Below are 21,093 nucleotides of genomic sequence, written 5' to 3'. Positions count from 1 at the left end.
GAATTGTCTGCTGGAGGGGCAGTGGAAGGGGGCAGACCTTTTGGTCGGTCTCGGAGGTCTTGCTAGGTGGCCATCTTATAGGTAATATTTTTATTTTTTGTCAAACAGTTGGAGAGCATTACTCCCTCATGCACCCCCATAACTCCGCCCATGGTATCATAACAATAACTAATGGGCTTATGCAGAGTCGTTCTGACGCATGATTAGTGCCATACTAAACAGATCGACTAACATATGTTTCCTGCAGTAGTCAGGCCTTTAGTATGATGTTAATCATGTGTCGAAACGACTCTGCATAAGGACGTAACTTTCTTATTATCTAGACATCGATAATTTCGTACACCAGTATTCACGATTATTTTTTTCTATTGAAACTAACAATAGAATTTGTGGGGGAATGCTTTTAATGTGTGTAATTTTTAGTTCAGTTGTGTCTATTTGAAACTTTCCAAGCACTGACTCATGACTAGGCATTGACAAATATGAAACAGGTACATACCTTCAGATTACTGATATAGTCTTGATTGATGCAGTACTTTCAACACTAGTACCAAGGTGTTTCTCTCCTATAGGTCTTCGTCGCTACTACTATGACTGAAAAAGCGAAGTAGTTTTGATGGTCAACTCGAGCTGAGGTTATGGAACTTTCTGTATTCGTGGTGAAATACGTAAAGACATGTACCTCTGAAATCTATTTCTTTCATTATATTTGTCAATGTACGATCTTACACGTTGAATTGCAGAAGCTAGCTGACTTCAGTGGTTGGCAACAATTTCGAAGACGGAATTACATAGCAGTTTTACAGATAAAGGAAACATGAATTAATCACAATTTAGTTTTGAAATATTCACCATTTCCTTTCGTTGTTCGTTGAATGTGCTTTGAAGAATATTGAACTAAAAGTACAATCACGGACAAAAGTTTAACAATGATATTGATGAGGGTCCGTGACAATAAAATGAATGGGCTAAAGTCGAAGAGGTGAAGGTGTTCAATATCAATAATATTTCTTTTTATACTTGAATTAGTACATAGCACTTATGAACATACAAAATATTTATTGATTGCTTAGATATCATTATATACTGTAGATTCGCTTCTAATATAGCCTTGGCGCTGAAACTAGACAGTAAATTAAAAAGCAATCAACTTACACAGGCTGCAGGAGTTATGCTCCGATTTCAAGATAAGCTCCAGATTTGGAACATCGTGTCAGTTACGGTTTTAAATTACGATCATTCAATGCTTAATATCTTTCTCGCATCGTTCGGAGCAATTTTATTTCAGTTTGTAGTCTCCATTAATTGTATTGTTCATTCAATTGAAAATTCAAACTTTTGGTACTGATCTCTTATTGCTTGTTCTTCTCCATTAATGAAGTCAAATTATTCTAATAGTTGTTCAAGTACTTTTCCTCCCATTATTCGAATAACGTTCAAGTAGTTTTCCTTCCACTATTGGAACAATTGTTCAAGTACTTTTCCTCCCATTATTCGAACAATTGTTTAAGTACTTTTCCTTCCATTATTCGAATAATTGTACAAATATTTTTCCTCCCATTATTCAAATAAGTATTGTCTGAATACTCAAGCACAGAATTACAATTTTGACAATGCTTTATATTCCATAAATTAATAATTGTAAAAATATGGTCCATATATAATTTTTATTTTGTTGTTTCATTCCGACTGGACGAATATCTAGCATACAACTGTTATAATACCAAGGATCCATTTCGCAGAACTGAAATTATAATTTAGTATTAGAGCGCTTATCTCTGGTGCGTGAGGTCTCTGGTTTGCTCCCAGTTCCCGCCATGTGCTTTGTGGTGAACAAATACGATGGATTTTCTTTGTACTAATGCATGAATTTTCTAGAGGCTCTTTCTTTTGCTTCTACTTTCTTCATTATACCATTTCATGCACTATAACTATTATCTTCTCTCTTAACCTTTTAATGTAAGATGTTAAACTAAACTTAAAAAAAAAAAAAAAAAAAAAAACTGGTCTTCCCAAGTCATGAAATATTATGAAACAGAAACGGAAACAGAAACAATAAATTAATAGTGAAAGTTTATTTAGTGTTCTTTAATATGTTATAATTCTACTACATACCCAGTTGTGAAAAAATAAAATGATTTTGTTTGGTTTTTCACCAGTATTACAAGAGTGTTCTTGACGGCGGTTCCGCTTTTTTTTTCAGACTCACAACACACTAAAATTTTCCTGTAGTGTTGCGTTCTTCAAATTTTACGAAGAGTGATACGTAACTAGGTCCCAAAATGTCCTTTTAATAAAGGCCTACAGAGCCTTCTAAGTTACCTATTTAAAAAGGCTTTTTTAAAGGAATGGAAAGATAAATTTTGTTCCCAGAGTCCTTATTCCAAATGAATCATCCTCGAAAATTGCGGAGCTGAACAGAACGCAATACATAATGCCGATTACCGCGAACTACACAAATTTTGCGTTCTCCAAACACATTTAAATCTTAACGACTGATTCAAAAATTACTTGTAAGGCTAGTTTTAGACGGAAAGCATTTATCGTAACATTTCTCGTAGCAAAAATCGTATCATCGATATCCTACCGATTAAAGTAGTAAATGCTATAGCATTTCACATGCCATGGCATATCCTATGCCATTTCTTGTCGAAAGAACGCTTTATTTCGTAGCATTTTCTCCAGCATTTCCGGTCCGATTGCACCACGGTGGTGTGTTAAAGGAAGCGAAAGATTTTGTGTCAAATATTCATGCCCGGGCCTTAACTTGTGAGGGAAAAGGGAACAACTGCCTCCCCACCCCAGGGAAGCACCCTGCCGTTCGAGGGGGCCCACTTTAAGACAAAATTTTCTTACTCCATATACGATACGAACATGAAATTATAAATGAAGCATCGAACAGGTTCACCACATTGCATAAATAAAACAGTGCACAAAGCGTAAATAAAACAAAAATAAGTCGTGGGCCTATTTCAGTAAAAAATGTCTACCATCAGGGGCCCTACAAATAATATTTATTCGTATGGCTTTGAGATTCGTCAATATTGTCCCCTTAATGAATTTGTCATGCATGGAACAGGCCCAGAGGCGTAACTAACGGTCCCGCAGACCTTGTCCTGCGGGAGGGCCTCAGGCTCCGGGGGGCCATAAAGAGTAAAAGAAGATGAAAGAGGGGCTCAAGAATGAGAAAAAACAACTTTTCTAGGGGCCCAAATATGCATATTATTGCTTGGCACCCCAGAAAAAATCTAAGTTACGGCGCTGATCCATGCTCTTGTTTTGTGTGGGAAATTGAATTGTATGAAAGAAAAATGAGTTGGAGTAGGGATGCTATTATTATGCTGATTAAAAAATATGAGGAGCATCCTTGTTTGTACAAAGAACTTGCCGAAGACTTCATTATCTATACTCAGGAAGTTCTTGATTGCAATAGTATCCTTAGGCTTCAGTCTTTCTCTACCATAGAAAGAACTGAAATATTATCATTCCTCCACAACTACCAATTATTTGCCCAAGTACTTCTTTATGGTTTTCGTTTTTTAATATAACCTGCGAGAACTGTTGTTGCAACCACTATATCTTTAGCTGCTTAACGATTTAGTTTCGGAGCCATATTTGTGATGTTTTCAAGTGATTTGTTTGCTAAGTCACGACAAGATGCTTATAAAATGCTACCGTGGAAAAGCACCATATACTTTCGATATCATAGAATTTTATACGAGATTTTTGACAGCATATCTGCTATGAGAAATGCAACGATAAACGCTTCTTTCTAAAATTAGCCTAATATCACTTTCAAAGAACAAAGAGAAGCATGGTAATGTATTTAGATTTCGCGTATTTTCTTGACCTATCAAGATTAGTAAAAATGGGACGATGTATTGTCTTAATAGTAATAGTAATAATAATAATAATAATAATAATAATAATAATAATAATAATAATAATAATAATAATAATAATAATAATAATAATAGAAGTCTTTAGAACAAACTTCAGGATTTTGTGCGGGTGAACATTAACTAAATTTCATATATACAGTAGAGCGTCGATTATCCGAACGTCGGTCAACCGAACGACCGCTTAGCCGAACTGTGTACTCGCTCGCTTAAAGGATTTTTTAAAACGTTAATTTTGTGTACTGTGTGTATTGTTCATGCAAAATGCGTATGTAATATGTACATATTTTTGTTTAATAAACTGTACCACATACTATATATTCCTACTAAAGTTGCCTTTGTACGTTACTTTGTAATACTTAAAGAGATGCCTGTTTTTATGAATAAATTTACTGTACAGTGCTTCTTTTTGGCAAATAAACATGTACAGTTCGATTATCCGAACAAATCAGTTTTCCGAACACCCATGTCCCCTAATGGTGCGTTTACACTTAGTCGATTTGCGTTCGATTCAGTTGAATTGACGTCACTTTCAACTTAATCGACCGTGTAAACAGGACTTCAACTTAATCGCTTGTTGATCGAAAGCGACTAATCGACTAGCAACTGAATTGAAAGACGTTCTATTTTCTGTGGTCGATTCTATTTTCTTCTGCTATAACACCGCAAATTGTACCAATTAATTTTTGCTTGGACATGTTTAAAATTGCCAGTCGATTTCGAGAGAGTGAGTCGACAAGCAGCAATCAATTTCGGTTGAAACAATTGAACATATCCATCAATCTGATTCGGCCTAGTTGCTTCGATTTAGTGGCAAATGCAGCGAGTCGATTTAGTCGCACGGCTAAATCGACTCGCTGCATATGCGACTAAATCGAAGCAACTAGGCCGAATCAGATTGATGTATTTCAACCACAGAAAATAGAACGTCTTTTAATTCAGTTGCCAGTCGATTAGTCGCCTTCGATCAACAAGCGATTAAGTTGAAGTCCCGTTTACACGGTCGATTAAGTTGAAAGTGACGCCAATTCAACTGAATCGAACGCAAATCGACTAAGTGTAAACGCCCCATAATTACTTCGGATAATCGACGCTCTACTGTATATATATATATCGGAATATATCTAGAATATATTCGTAACATATCTTTAGTTTTAATCGTTATTAGAAAAAAAGTATCTAACGAACGTAGTCCGTAATGGTTTGCGTGATTGCAACGCCAAATTTGAGTTTTTGTATACGAAATCGGCATTGCAGTTTTAATGATGTTTTTTGCGTATCATCTGTATTCAGGATTTTGCGAAAACTGGTGGGGAATGAGGCCCCGACATTCCGTCAAGCTTTGCTTTTGAAAAATGTACACTAGATGTCAGGTAGACTATAAGGTTCAGGGTTGAGTAACAAAAGTGATATGCGTACGTCTGCATGTTTGTGAAGTCTTTGGAGTTGGCGACTTCTTCAAACATCGCTGACTAGGCTTCTTCTTAACTTGATTTAAATACGTTGTTTGTAGGGTGGTATACAATTTTGTGTCCATACTTTTGTTGGAAATTAGTTATACTGACATATTTATGTCGAAAGAATGATGGTATACCGAGGAAAGTGCCTTATTTTTCATTTCAACAGAATGTAATGTAAGAGGAAATACCCGCAAGGGCGTACGTGTAAAAGTGTAACTGTGAAATGCCACCACCATCATAACCAGGTAAATAAATCCTGCTTTTGGCATTTTAAGCTTAATTGGCGTAAATTGTATAATTTATTGGTATTTGTAATATAGTTTGTATGGTTGAGGAATTATATAGTAAAACGAATAATCTACTACATGGAAGAATAGTGTACAGTGTTGGTAATTACTGTTGGGTAGAAAGTGCTAGAAGTATATGGTTAGATAACTGATGTACTTTCTGCTACAATTGTAGTATATATACGTTGGTAAACAACCTTGTACTTAAAAATCAGTCTAGTTAGGTAAATATTTACCAGCATAGTTCGGAATTTAATCTTAGAGATTTCTTTTTTAAAAAAATCCGAAAGCTAATTTATTTTATTGCTTGGTGCTGGAGAAGCACATTACCTCCGAATAGTACCTCATCGAAGCCCTTAAAGCTTTGTAGGATGTTTTATTTCTTTAATACATTAATTTTTTTTAGTGTAAAAGTAAGAGTGGTTTATTTCGTATTTTTTAAAAGGAAAAATGATTAATAATTCAGTTTAACAGAATATCGATGATCTACCTTGTACTTTGTATAAAATGTTACTGATAGCCGCTAATCAAGCAGCATGTTGGCTAAAATAATTTAACTTACACTCTAAATATTAGTTTGTCTTAAATATTTCATTGAACTTAGTTTGTTTCTAATTGGTAGCAATAGCATTATTCAATGCTGATTTCAAAACTACACATAAATTAAATGTCGGTCTAGGAAAGAAAAAATACCAAAAGGATATAGTATACGTAAAGCCGCGTCAGTTCCCGAAGGAGCTGGACGCTCATACTTTCAGGGATTATTCATTGAGTATCTACGAACTTACCAAGGGGGTAACAAAGCGACTTTGATTTACTTATCGACTGATACGAAAATAAAACAGAACGTACCTGTACTTCATATCTGCATGTGTAGTGCCCTTGTACTTTATCTATGACTATGTGTGTGTAAGGGGGGGGGGAATTTAACGCATATCGCATGTCTTGTGAACATGGATACTTCTTACTATTGCACTACGTAGAAAATTTATGGTATTTCATGTAGAAGTAGTAATAGAACACAGAAGAAACGTAGATCACGACGTTCTTATGTATACTATTACCCTCTAAGCTAACCTAAAAACACGTAGCTCAGATCTGCAGAATATACCTCTTGAAGAAGGTGAGAAAGAAAGTGGAAATAAGTGATAAAATTCAAGATGTGAAAGTAAAACAATAGGTAGGGATTGAACCCAGGACACTGACTTGCGCTGCCAATTGCCGGGCTACCCATTCGTTACCAGAGCAGTCAGACCATCGTATATTCTTACTCTTGAGATCAGTGTTTAGTCATTTTTAGATTATGTAATTGCATCATAAGCCTCTTTCCAATGTTTACGTAATAATAAAATTGTCTTTCACAAGATTACCTTTTCAATATGATGGACTTCGTGAATGATGAACTGTTTAAGGATCACTTGTCGTAGCTATTCACTAAGCTGTTAGTTGGATTAGCTACTTTGTGGATCTAAAAATAAATAAATAAAGTAATAAGCATAAATATTTGTAATAAGGAAGAAATTGCGATAATATTTGAGAAGCTTTAAGATACATTCTTGTGCATATACGGAATGTGTGTTTAATACGAAAGCTCCTTTGTAACATTTCTTGCATCAATTTGTGTGTAATAGTGAAGTAAGTACGCTGTATGGTTTCATAGACCTTGAGCTTGATGAAAAGGACAAGGGTATGGGTGTTCCATGGTAGAGCGCTCACCTTTGGTTCAAGAGACCCTTCTTCGAACCCAATCCATTCAAGTTCGTGGGTTTTGCTGGGCTTCTCCAGTTTCCTCTTGCAGTCTCTTTCCACCAGTTATTTCATAGTTTACTTTCACTAATCATCTGTATCCTTTAGCCGAAAGGCATACACTTGGAACGTAAAACTAGAAATATTATTTCATTTTGATAGGTGCTGTGGTGTATACTTTTTTTTTGTTAGAGTATTACATTCTTTTAAAAAAGGAAAAATTAAAACTGGTTTTTTGCTCTTCTTCCGCCATATTTTATATATTTACATTATAAACATCAACAATACATAAGGACCAAGGTTATCGATGCATAAAATAATTTAGAAATCTTCCTCAAGTGGTTTATTTCGTAGCTGTCGTGTAGCACATTGTAGTTTCTATGTACGCCGATTGATACAAAATGCAAGCTATCGTTGTTCTATGCCATCATTCTATTGCGCATCGCTTTTATGTCGTGATATCAATCAAGAAGAACTTATAAAGTTATTAGTCATTGGATTTACGGTTATAGTTACTTTTTTAAAAAAATCATTCCCAACAACCACCTTGTTTCTTTGATTTTTTTCTCCGTTAATGTGAAGAGATGATACCATTGCGTGTGTAGAAATAGAAAAGGCTTGCTTTTTAGCAAAGTAGTAAACCCCATTAGGGATGGCCACATTTTTTTGAAAGATACTTTTTCGAAAACTGAAAAACGAAAATTTTTTCGAAAAACGGAAAACGGATAATTTTCGTAAAACAAACTGAATTAATTTCATTTGTTAGTACTTCCAAACTGTAGTATACTATGCATACGTATAGGAAGTCTTATAGAACGGCTATGTTCATCTGTCTGTCTACTGAACGGCTATGTTCAGAATTACAAAAGTTCATCGCAGAAAGACAAAAAAAGTTCTGCCATCGGGGTAGTAGATGAAACTATTTTTTTTTAATCGTTTACGGAACTTGGAACACCATTTACTTTATGTAAATGTGAGTTTGATAAGAACTTTAACAGAATAAAGTACTTGTTTTTCATGAGTGGACAACGTCGTGAATGTGGGTTTTCTTGAGGTAGGTTGGATTGATTTAAATCATTCTGATTTAAAACACTTGATTTTTTTAAAAAATAAAAATGGTTGCTTTAAATCAAATTCCGAAATAAATTAAAGTGAAAATAAGTAAGATCCCATTTCTATTCCATTATTTCGATTATGGAAGGTAATAATCATAGTACAATAATACTCAAATGTATGTACAGCACAGTATGAAGACGAGTGTTTCACGCAGAGGATAATTACGTAAAATCTCGTTTTAAAGTGGTTACTGGGGAAAGCTGCTTTCTTCTCGTCTCGTTTGTAAATTGTTAACTATTCCACAGGCGAAACCACCATCGACATTTAAGACAAAAGTTCTTTTGTGTGCTTGTCTGTTTCCAGGTAATAGGGGGTGTATCTAGAGAGGTCCGATCCCTTCTCCGAAATCTATTATTATTATTTTAGATTTTATAACTTTGGGTGAAATTTATGTATTTCGTGCCACAGGCTAGTTTCGATTTTTTAAAATATGTCCCTGCCAAATAGTAACTTCTGTGAAAAAATGTCATGTTGATAAACGTTGCTGTACATTTCCTTAACGCTTAAGAAACATTGTTTGGGATTGAAATAGGTTAACGATTGGGGATTAACTCAAAATTGAATCCCAGTACTTTCACTTAAATGATAATTAACATTTAATGCTAATTTCTAATGTTTTTTCTTCAGTTCGCGACTTGTATTACATGATAAGAAAGGTTTGGTTTAAATTAAAAAAAATAGTTTTAAATAAAAAAATCAACAAAAATGATTTTTTTTTATAAAAAAATCATGTTTTCCACACTGATAGTCGGGGTAGTCACGTTTCCTCCAATTTTTTCATTCCACCAATTCTTCCATCACTTACTTGCTTTAAACATCGTCACTAGTAGCCTAAAGCTCATATTTGTGGGACGTTAAACAGAAAGATTTCATTTTATTTTGATTTTCGTAATAGTTTGCCTTGTTTGCCTGCAGGTTAAGTTTTGTAATTCAACTTACTATTAATGCGTATTGGTTGCCTAATCAATGTCTGGAATTTACATTTCTGGGATTTTGTATGTTCAAATTTGCATTAAAGAAAAAGAAATATTAGTTCACACATAGGATCCCGAAGACAATGTTCTTTTTTTCTTTATTTTTTAATATTACAAGTAATCGAAATAAGTTTTGATAATGGCTTAAAAATTACTTTCTTCTCAAATTCTAAAGATTGTAAAATCTGGTAGAAATATAAATGTCTTCTTGTAGGATTAAGCTCGTTTGCTCCTACACAAAATTGTGATTTTAATTCTTGTAATATTACCCTGTAAAAGTAAATGTAAATTGATGCATTAAAAATATTCTCCCTACTGGTCTAGTGGTTGCTGCATACACCATTGGACCAAGGTTTCCCGGGTTCGATTCCTGACTGCAGAGCCTCGAAATTTGAACAAATAACAGTGGTTCTGATTCCACCTTGAACTATAGGTGGAAGTCTGATATAGACACAGTAAGCAGTGGGTTTAAATCAATCCAAGGATGAAAGTACGACCTTGACACTTTGTCAGTGCTTGAAAAGACGCAACACACATGGGCGCATGTGGATTTTTCCGGTTTGGTTCTTTGTTCGGTTTCTTTGGGGCAAAAATATTAAAATGTAATGTGTATATTTAAAGGTAACCAATGTTTTAATTTACAATCAATTTCTGTTCACTTTAATTTTTCTATTTTACTGGTTGATTTCGATGCGTATCTTATGTTCAACAGTGGTTTGTTTCTTTAGTGAAGTTTAGCGTACCCTTTCAGCACCCAGGCTGTACGAGACATGCATCTACAGTTTAAGGTGGAGTCTGAACCAATATAATGCGTTCTCACCGTGAATTGAACCCGTTACCATATATACCAAAGGTGCTGCTATTGAAACAATGGGAGAGCTCCCTAGCGTTTAAGTATAAGAGAATTCAGTATATTGGTCTGATATATACAATTAAACATTCCATGGCTGAAGACCAAACTGTTCAGAAACAGTCAATGTGTTTTGTTTGATAAAGTAATAAAGCTACATAATCTATGTTGGCCACCACTAACTCTTTTGAAAAATGGGCAACTTACAGAGAATAAGTGTAACTATCCCTTGATTTCATATGGTTCTGATTCCACATATGGTTCTGATTTCATATGGTGAGATATCATATAGTTCTGATTCCACATTAAGCTGTAGGTGCACATCTCATATAGCATGGTACTGAAAGAAACATTAAGATCTTGAACCAACCAAGTAACATACATATAGAAACTATTTCTGCAATGTAATGGTTTATATATAATAAATATTTATTTGAGTTTGCCATTCGTATTCAGTGGTTTAAATGTTGTAATTTCAACATTCTGATTACCTACAAAATTTCACGGCAGTATTTTTTTTTCTGAGCTACCTAGTGACTATATGATCAATGCACCTGTGCTTTTGACGTGGGAAATCCGGGTTTGATTCCCGGTGGGAGCTCATGTGGTTCGGATTCCACGTTAAGGTTGTAGGTCCACGTCTCATATAGCCTCGGTGCTGAAAAGGACAATAAACTAAATCCAATCTTTTGCCCCTACCACCTATGGCAGTAGATGCAGATAAGTTCGTCAGCTTCACGAAAAGTCGGTATATTTATACCGTCTCACCCCTAGTGGCTTTTAGTTCTAGATGTAAGAACAGATTCATCTTGCTACTGGTTTTGATCATCGAGAAGTTGGTAATTGTTATTCTTACACTTTGCAACATAAATTCGATCTTAATTTATTATAAATTTCTTGGAACTTTTCCTGATGGGAAAACTTTCAATTATATTGTAGAAAATTTTTCTTGTGATTCTGGTCAACAGGCAGGTTCTCTCTTCTATTCGAATGCAAGTAGTGTTGCCACTCATATGTTAAAAAATATTGTAGCCGCGTGTTACTCTTATTCCAATATCTATGTTTATTGCCAGAATTACAGCGACAACTGTCACTCACATAAATTATTATACATCCGAAGCCAATTTCTCCTTCAACTGCGATCATTGGTACTAAACTTTAGAATTTCACAAACTAGCAAAGCTTTGGTGACACACACATGAATAAAGACTTATTGAGAGCTCCTTCGTGGCTAAGCGGTTAGCGTACGCGCCTTTGGCGTGGGAGACCCGGGTTCGATTCCCGGCGGGAGCTCATGTGGTTCGGATTCCACGTTAATCAGTAGGTCCACGTCTCATATAGCCTCGCTGCTGAACGGGACGTTAAACTCAAAAAAAAAAAAAAATATTGAACGGGATGCAAGGATCACTGACGTATATGAAATTGCTTTCTGCTTTCCAGATGCTTTTCCCTGAAGGGGGGAAAATGCTCAGCTGAGGCAGGGAGTCTTTCTTTGAGGAAGATTCCACCGAACTTTTTTAAAAACCTTTTTCTTGTACATGTTTGCTTTATATTCAGTGAAGTCTCAACATTCAACAGATAATTAACGAAAAATTAGGGGATCCAATTTGTTTCTCAATGGCAATGATCACATGGCGGTCTGTAACTGGAAGTGCCCTTTCGAAGGAGTATTCCGAATGACATGCTTGCCAGTGCAAGGTGTATATTGAATAGTAATCGATAAGCATAAATTTCCACTAGCCTTGGGTAACCATATCAATATTATTGAATGTCAGACATATTTTCAGTAAAAGCATGACTTTCATTTTTTTTTTTTTTTTATTAAGAAAGACCATTAATTTTTGAAAAGTTATTTTTCTGATTTAAAATTCTGTTCATAATGTTGAAGCGGTCTCGTTTTAAACGGGAAAATCCCTTCTTCAGTCTTTGTCCAGGCTCTCTTCGATTCTAAAAAACAAGGCGACTCCAAATATCAGGTTAGTTTTAATACAGTAAGGTCTTATATCAGATCACCACTTGGGTATGCTATTTACGTCACGTTGGTTTCTCTGTTCAGTTGTTTTATTTTGCAAATAAAAGTAAACACACTTGTCATTTTTACGAAGAGGAAGATATCCTACTGAGCGCAGTATTATGGACTTTTCAAGACAGTGTATCATACACACAAATAATATATATATATATATATATATATATATATATATATATATATATATATATATATATATATATATAATATAATATAATTAAATTGAAACAATATTGTATGTTGAAATATGTAAAAAATTATGTCATTTCATTCAAACACACTAAAATCTGTTATAACTTTGGTTAAACAAGCAAATTCTCTTTTTAAAGGAGAAAGGTTAACGCATACTATCAATACACGTGATTCCTGGTTCAATTCTTGGTGGAGGGCACAGCCTTGGAAAGAAGATAGCAATACTTCAGACCACATTGCGATATTAAATTCACTGCTTTATATTTTCGGAGTTGTGTGAACTAATGATGATTTCAAGGGGCCTGGGGAGGAAATTCTATCGCTCTCCAGAAGCTACGAACTTTTTCTAGGTGCATATCCCCGACCATGTTCAACGTGTGTTATCAGTATTTTCTCAGTACTATTTTCAACCCCCCTCCCCATAGATGACGGTGTAATCTACGAGTTCATACTACTGCTGACAAGGGTGTGTGTGCACAGTCGCGCAAGCGTAGTGCGCCCGTCACATGCTCGGTAAGCTACATATCGGGTCTCAAGAAACCCTTCCAGTTGTACGACGAAAAACTAATCGGTCAAGCCGATGGTGTTGAATTTGAATTTTAAAGTTTTTTCGGTAACCCTTTTGATTTGAGTTAATCAAACACATGACCGGCTGAAAGTCTACTCCTGTACAACGATTACTCAAAATCGGTCTAACAGTTGCCGTTGACTTTGACTTTTAAGTTTCAGCCGAGTTCTTTCTTGTTTTCCGTGCCGAAATAAACAATTTATAAAACGATTGATATTGATTAATAAAACGTATTGAATACATGCTTCAATATTACTCAGGTTCTCACCTATTTGTATTCTTTAATGCAGAATAAACTTTCAATTTTTCGGGTATGTGCACGAGTAGCTTTTGTTTAATGAGGTTTAATATATATTGTATAGTAATATCGTCACATCATAGAGTTTATTCCGCATTAAGGAGTGCAATTAGGTAATATTTTAATAATTGAATTTACAAAATATTTGAGAGCTCCCTCGTAACCGTAGCATAGCGTACACGCCTTCAAAGCGGGAGAACTGAGTTCGATTCCCGGTAGGAACTTATGTTCGAATTCCCTTTTAAGCTATAGATCTAAGTTTCATATAATCTCTGTGCTGAACGGGACGATAAATCCCATACCAGCCAAAATATTTGAATTTTGCCACACACACCCCTCTTCGTCATTTGTCTCCCGTACCAAATAATTACAGTAAACTCACGATTGTCCGCAAAATTCGTTGGCGCTGTAACCGTGGATAATCAGCAAAATGACTGAAAAAGGACACAACACTAAAATACGTTTGAAGTTTTATCACAGTAGGACCTACATATACTATTTTGACTTAATAAAGAGTAGTTTTCTGTACTTGCAAATTTGTTGTTTATTTTTTGCCAATAAAGAAAGTTTTTGCTTTTTCATGTTAAAATACTTGTTCTCTATTCGTGATTGAAGTTTTCTAAACAACATTTTGTCAGGAAAGGAAGATCGTGGATAAGATAGAGTTTACTATATACGTAAATTTTCCCCCAAGAATGACCAAAATGAGCAGACTCTTCTGCGTGATGCTGAATTCGGATGATATTTGTTCATCACGCCAAAATAAATACATATAAAGAAATATTGCCAGACCTAGTCTTGTGCGAAGTATTGTCCAACTCGATAATTCCTACGTTTTATGCCTCTATATTCTCTAAATTTTATTATTGCCTTTGACTTTCGCTATACGTTTAAAATTCCGTGTGTTGATTTAAATATAATCGGTACATTAATTCGTTGTTGAATTATGTCAAACTGAGATGGTATTCTTTTTCATTCAACGATTATATTCAGAATATCCGGCTGTCTTAGAATAAATGTTTATTAAATGTTGTAAGTAGTGTATATATATATATATATATATATCTTAATAATGTTTAAATATTCTAATTCTTTTAATAAAAGTTCAAAACCTCGATGAAATGAAACAAAGATAGAAAGAAAAAAATCCACTGTGATACATAGTTTGGTTGAGTAATATACTAATAAAAAACTAAACAATCAGGTGTTTTCTGAGTGGGTCGTAAAAATTGTTAATTTCGTACTGTTAATGAGCAGTGATTTTCAACAAACTATTGTATTTCACATAAAGACATAACGATCTCAGACCATTTCTTGATCTGAAGAAATCATTGAGGAAAATTTCTGTGGTGAACCCTTTCATCTCTTTTGTATTAATACTATTTGAATGTCTAATGTATTCGCGTTTACAAAATGCTATATAAACAAAGTGATACAAGGGTTCATCTCAGTAATTCTCGTAAGTTTGTCGTTCAAGAAATGGCTAGACAAGAACAATGTTCATTGAATAAAGGCAGCAGGAAGGTGATAAATTTATGGTTTGAAATTTCGTTATTGAGCATAAAATGGGGGAGGGGTCAAACCCGACAAATGTCAGAGATCCCGTTAAAAGAATCTTCTTTTTAAGTTTTGTTCATTCAGTTATGATTCTTTTCAAGTTAGAAATTCCCGCCCAACTGCCTTTGATGTGCAATCATACGTAAGACCAGCTTTGCCAGTGATGTATTTCTACAGAAGCTGTTTAAGTTCTTTAATTTAAAGTAATAGAATAAATCGAAGAAATAAAGAGAACCTGTAACTATCGAGATCAATTTTATGGTGATTGACCACCAGTATCATCAACGTCAACGATGTTTAGCGTTTTTCTCACAATTGTCAGCGTAGGTGCCCATAAAATCTGTGGACACCCTTATATTGAGGATCATAAGATATTTTCTTCGCGTGTCAAACATAAATTGATAAGTTTATTTATTTGAAGTGAAATTTTGAAGAAGTGAAAAATAAATAAAAGAAGTCAAAGATTTCTATACTAAAAAAGCAGTGTAAAGAAACTTAATTTTAAAAAGTGTTTTTCCTTCAAAAATGCCCTTCTTCCTCTACATGTATGAGCAGTAACCGATGTTTTTCACGGAAATTTCTTCCCAGCTTATTAATATTTGTGTAAGATACCTGTATAGCGGCTAGCCCTCCCCGCTAATTTAGTGGTTTGCGTGTGTTATATTTGGTGCATTTGGTCCTAGGTTCAATTCCCGGTGAGAAAACAAACAAAAAAATAATTTCACTTTCATTAATTTTCATCTTTAGCTTGAAGGGCATATCTGTAGGACGTTAAATTAATATATATATATTCGTATAGTGAATATATCTGAAGTTTGCAATATATATGTGTTGAATTAAGGTAAATTTGTATTGCAACTAAAACTTTGCAATTCTTTTTCTCAACTCTAGGCCGTCGTTGTGAATTGTCGTTGTGAGCTGTGGGTAGTTTGAGACTCAACTTTCTTTTTGGAATTGGATTTGGCAAGATAATACAGCAAGAAAAAAAAAAATGTCGAATATTCGAACAGAGCTTCAGAAGAAACAGCTACTGCTTCATGTGACATCATTAGAATCGTCGTCTTGTAACAGTGAACTTCCTGTCCCATCACTTGGCCTTTCTCCAGTTACTGATCTCGTTTTAAACCTTAGTGGAACATCTCTTGCGTTGACGCCACGTCCTAGAAAACTTTCTATGTCCAGTCTCGGTTCTGACACACCAAGCCCAGGAATGTTCAGATCAAATGGTAAGTGTATTATGTCTTTATTACTTTCATCTGTAATGTAATTTCATGTATTTGAACAAAAATCTTAATTAATGTTTAAAAGTAATTTTGGTACTGTTCATGTAGATGCAAATTCAATAATAATAATAATTACTACTACTACTTCTTCTATGCTATGAATATTGGAATGATCATTGGGGTCTTACGAATAGAAGAAAAGATTTTAATAAGTGCATGCAAAAAATACTAGATAATGTACATATCAGTCAGTAGCGTAGCCAGGATGTGTGTTTGGGGGGGGGTCCCAAGTGCTGTTATAGATACATATACAAAAATTAAAAACAAAAAATATATAAACATAAAAATATATAAAAAATTACAAACATCAAAGTACCATAGTACATTGTCGGACCTCTTGGGGGGCGGCCCCTCCGCCCCCCCTTCCCTACGCCACTGATATCAGTTAATATTGTTTACGAAAGATAGACTTTAAAGTGCCAAATCACAGCGTAGCAGATTCTTTAAGTATATAAGTTTCGACTTTTTGTATAAGCAAGTGAAAATTTTGAGAGATCTAACTGATAGTTTTTAAGCAATAACTTTAGAAACATGAAGCTAACATTTATATACTTTGACAATTTTTAGAGCGTTGACAAGGAATTATTTCTGCTTAATTAGTGTTTATCTACGTTAGGTTTTATATTAGTTTTCATCTTTTTACAGTTTTCTTCTATTATTGTATCGTAATGTCAATACCACATAACATGCTGTATTTTTTTCTAAGAAAGGGGGCCGCGCTGGCTCAGTGGTGGAGCGTTCACCTACGGTGTGTGTGGTTCCTGGTTCGGTCCCAGCTCGCGCTAAGTGAACCTTGTGGTGGACAAACACGGTGTGCGTAGGTTTTCTCGGGATTCTGTCGTTTCCTCCCACTTTATTAATTCCACCATTGCATACATTTCTCATCATCGTAGTCTCCTTTAGCCTAGCAGGCATAATCGTGGAACGTCAAACTGAAATATTTTATTTCATTTTTGATAAACTGTTCGCGGCACGGAAGTATTACTTATTATTACTGCTACTTTCGAGTGACGTAAGAGAGAGAAGAAAGTATGGTAATTGTGAAAAGAGTCGAAATCTAGATTTCAACGGATTTAAACGTTTCATGGATCCTATATGTCGAAAAGAATATTTTCAGGTGTCTGTTTATCCAGATGTATGTACGCTCACCTGAAGGCAATACCGTTCAACGTATTTGAACTAAATTTCAAGCTTAAAGGAGTATTTTGTGCGGGAGAGAGATTTGAAGTTGTTCATACCCCCCAAGAAATAAGGGTAAAGTTAAAAAATGCTAATTTCTCGACAACTGCTTTAACGATTAAAAAAAAAAAAAATCAATACTTCGTTTTTACTTTGGAAACACGAGGTTAATAACCTAATTTTCTTGTCAGTTACCTTCCTGCAGAGTGCAGAGACAGAATTTAAAACCTCTGTGTCATTAAAAACAGATATATGTCTTCAGTGGTTAATTAAAGAAACAAGGAAGGGTGACGGATTCCTTTTTTGATAGGACATTTTACGAAAGCTAGTTAAAGATTTTAGAAACCCAGAAAATTATTAATTAACGTTGAAAAATAATCGTTCTTTTCATTCAGTTATTCTGGATGTGTAGCTACATTTGTCGTGCAATATCTGCCGTCTTTTTGTGAGGCAATTTCACTCATATTTGAGTGAATGAAGCTAAGACGAATGAAGCTTCTAAGTAATACATACTAACAAGTGAAATGAATATTGTGAAGTGATTGCTATTTTTTTTCTCTTCACTGTGATTTTTTTAAAACCTATCAGACAGTATAAAAGTGTACAAAAACGCTAACTATTTTTCTGAACAAGAGATAAAGGCAGAAATAACAAGGAACCTCTATGAAAAGATTTTCTCCTGCGTTATTGAATGATTTTAAGGAGTCACGGTGGCTCAGTGATAGAGTGCTCATATCTGGTGCGAGGGTTTTATCGCAGGCCATTTGAGTTTGTACTGAACAGTCTTTTGTTTGCGAATTTTCTCGTTTCCCCCCCACATTATTGTACTGGTTATATCAGAAACATTCACTTGAATTAATCGTGAACGTAGAACTAGAGATTTCAGTTTGAACAATGTTCAGAAAGACTGAAACTGATTTGCTGGAAGTCTTGCACTCTACAGATAAAAAATACTAACACGAAGGAGAGGAGAACGGATAAGAAATTATTTCAAGATCGAAATAGTGCGAAATTTAGTCGGTGTTCGTCAATGACAAGTTAAATTTAAAAGCAATAATGATGTGTTGGAGAAAGCTGGAAAGAAAACTGTGTTACTATATATATATATATATATATATATATATATATATATATATATATATAAAGTATTTGAAACGTAATTTTCAATTTCTGCAAGCAGAGTGCGAGGTAAAACTTTCGTTGCTGTGCAAAACGTGTACTTAGAGTAGTGTATGCGGGTTGTCATATAGGATGGGGTTAACGCAATTTATCTCTGTTACCTACAAATTCGATTCGAATTCAGGGAACTCAATCATGTGCATAAACCACATTGTTAGTAGGAAATTTAAGTGAATCTTTCTAAATCAGAAGTATTCTGTATTTCTTCTAATGGGCGCTCAAAGCACTAAAAGTGTGTTATCGCAATAGTTGCTGGTAAGAAACTGGATTATTTACAAAATTCCATATGATAGACTGTTAATAGTTCTATTTGTTCATTTTTAGATTTTGGTTTATCGGATTCGTCAATGTGCATGGATTCTCCGATGTCTGTCGATTCACCCATGGGAGTTGGTTCACTAAAGAATTTGGACCCGCAAAATAGGTAGGACGATTTCTATTGTTTCTTACTTGTAAATCATTTGAGTAAATTTCCATTATTTGCAATGTAATCAAAAAGTTTAGCATAAGTACTTCGGCATATATAGATGATGTGGTCAGCACCGTGCTCCGATTGCTTTCGTCCTCCAGATACCCATTTTACAGAGGTTGGATTAACTCCTGAGCCGCACTGGCACTATGAGAAATCGAGAGAAAAATACCCTGGGCTGTCCAACTGAAACGTAAGCACCGCCCTGGCTACGCCACAGCATCTCTAACCTATGTAACATTCCTAACAAAAATTAGATTTGGAATGGTATTTTAGGAAGATTTGGTTAGTATAAAAGATTAATTTGCTCTGTTTCTCGTGGTCCGACAGAAAATACAATCATTGTTATTCGCTGTACCAAAGGCATGGCCTTAGGTTTACAGTCTTCTAGAGGATAGCACGGTCTAATGAAGGTTCGCTTTTTGAATCCAAATATCTTTTGAGGGGTCTTATGATTGATAAACACCATATTAAGTAAAACTTTCTAAATTGGATACATTTGTAACTTAGCCACTTGCGTAATTTTGTTGCGTAATTGTACAAATATTTAGGTCTACTCAGTTGCTCTCTGATTTGAGCACTTGTATAAAATGGACATTTTCTATTCAGGGAAAAGTCAGCTTAGAAAAGACGGAATTAGTATTTTGGAATGTTTGTGTTGTCATATGTGTACCGGTTCAGGCTTTTGTTTACATCATTCCTTACTTTTATCAGTATCTGATATCTTAGTTTCCGTTGTCTTACTAACATCTCATCTGGTGATGAGTCATCCGGGTGTAGAGTTGTTTTGGTCTCAAACCATGTGATATTTTTTCGCTATTAACATCTGTTTTTAATCAGTTCGTTTCGGAATGTGTTGACAAAATGTTTTTCAACAGCACGTGGATTTTGTGACTAACATTGATACGTATCTAGTTGCGTTTTATGATGTCATGATTAATTTTCTGTTTACGTCTTGTGTGAGCAGCGAAGTTACATAGGACAAAAATTACAATTTCGGTTGGGATATAAACTACAGTAGTGCGTTCGATGCTTTCCCATCAAAAATCTAATTTGGAACATTGTTCACCAAGGGTACACATGTTACTCACTAGACCAGTGGGGAGTCGATGATTCATATGATTATTTGTTTCGTATTTTATATATATATATATATATATAGTGGAGATGTTCTATTGGTCCCCAACCGGCTTCCTTTGTACTCAAGCAGAAAATTTACCCTAACCGCCCTCAAATAACACTCCAAATAAGCCATAAACGGCACGTGTTTGGTGTCGATGTGATACGTTGTTGCCATCGCTAAACTTATATTATCGATGGATACATTATGTAATAATAATAATAATAATAATAATAATAATAATAATAATAATAATAATAATAATAATAATAATAATAATAATACAATCATTAAAAGAATTCAATATAATAGTACGGACAGTGGCGGTCAAGGACGGATTTCTGGGGGTGGCAAAGAAAGATCGTATATTTTTCTCATCGGGCTTTTGCGGCACTGATGCCTTACGTGGGGGGACGAGGGAGGGAAATGGGCGAACCATGTTTTGTTCGTACAAGCGTTATCCTTATGAAGTTACACAATATTAACAATATACTATATTTAAAAGTAAAATAAGCATATATCATGAAACTAATGATTGATTTCTTTTGGAGACGGAAGGAGGAGGATACAACGAAAACAGAAGTAACGAAAAGCTAGATAAACCTGTCTTTCTGCGAAGACTACTGATGAATCACTAAGCAAGATGGTGAAAATTGCAACATCGCTTTCTTTTTCAGCAGGTCAACTCGAAGGCCACCCTCAACTGGAAGGACTTGTTGAATTATCCCTCCCATGTAACAAAGAAACATGTGGTTTTTTTCAGTGGTGTTCTGCTTCCTTTGTAGCCGCGTGGGGACGATTTGAGCGATTTTACTATATATCTATATCTATCTATCTATCTATCTATATATATATATATATATATATATATATATATATATATATAT

General features: G+C 34.7%; 1 protein-coding gene across 1 annotated transcript in view; it reads left to right on the top strand.

Annotated features, from left to right (window-relative positions):
* The first annotated feature begins 5,310 nt into the window (after positions 1-5,310).
* The window catches only part of stg (string), a 169,053-nt gene continuing 153,270 nt past the window's right edge, over positions 5,311-21,093 (top strand). Inside the window, exons 1-3 of the mRNA XM_081764949.1 lie at positions 5,311-5,604; positions 15,868-16,202; positions 18,942-19,041. Coding sequence (XP_081621075.1) covers positions 15,968-16,202; positions 18,942-19,041 — 335 coding nt within the window. The 5' untranslated portion in view covers positions 5,311-5,604; positions 15,868-15,967. The remainder of the gene's footprint in view (positions 5,605-15,867; positions 16,203-18,941; positions 19,042-21,093) is intronic.

The sequence above is a fragment of the Thermobia domestica genome, chromosome 1 (assembly GCF_964235325.1).
Source record: "Thermobia domestica chromosome 1, izTheDome1.hap1.1, whole genome shotgun sequence".
NCBI classification, from domain to species: Eukaryota; Metazoa; Arthropoda; class Insecta; order Zygentoma; family Lepismatidae; genus Thermobia; species Thermobia domestica.
The sequence above is the reverse complement of the archived record's forward strand: the minus strand, read 5'-3'. Positions and strand labels throughout refer to the sequence as shown.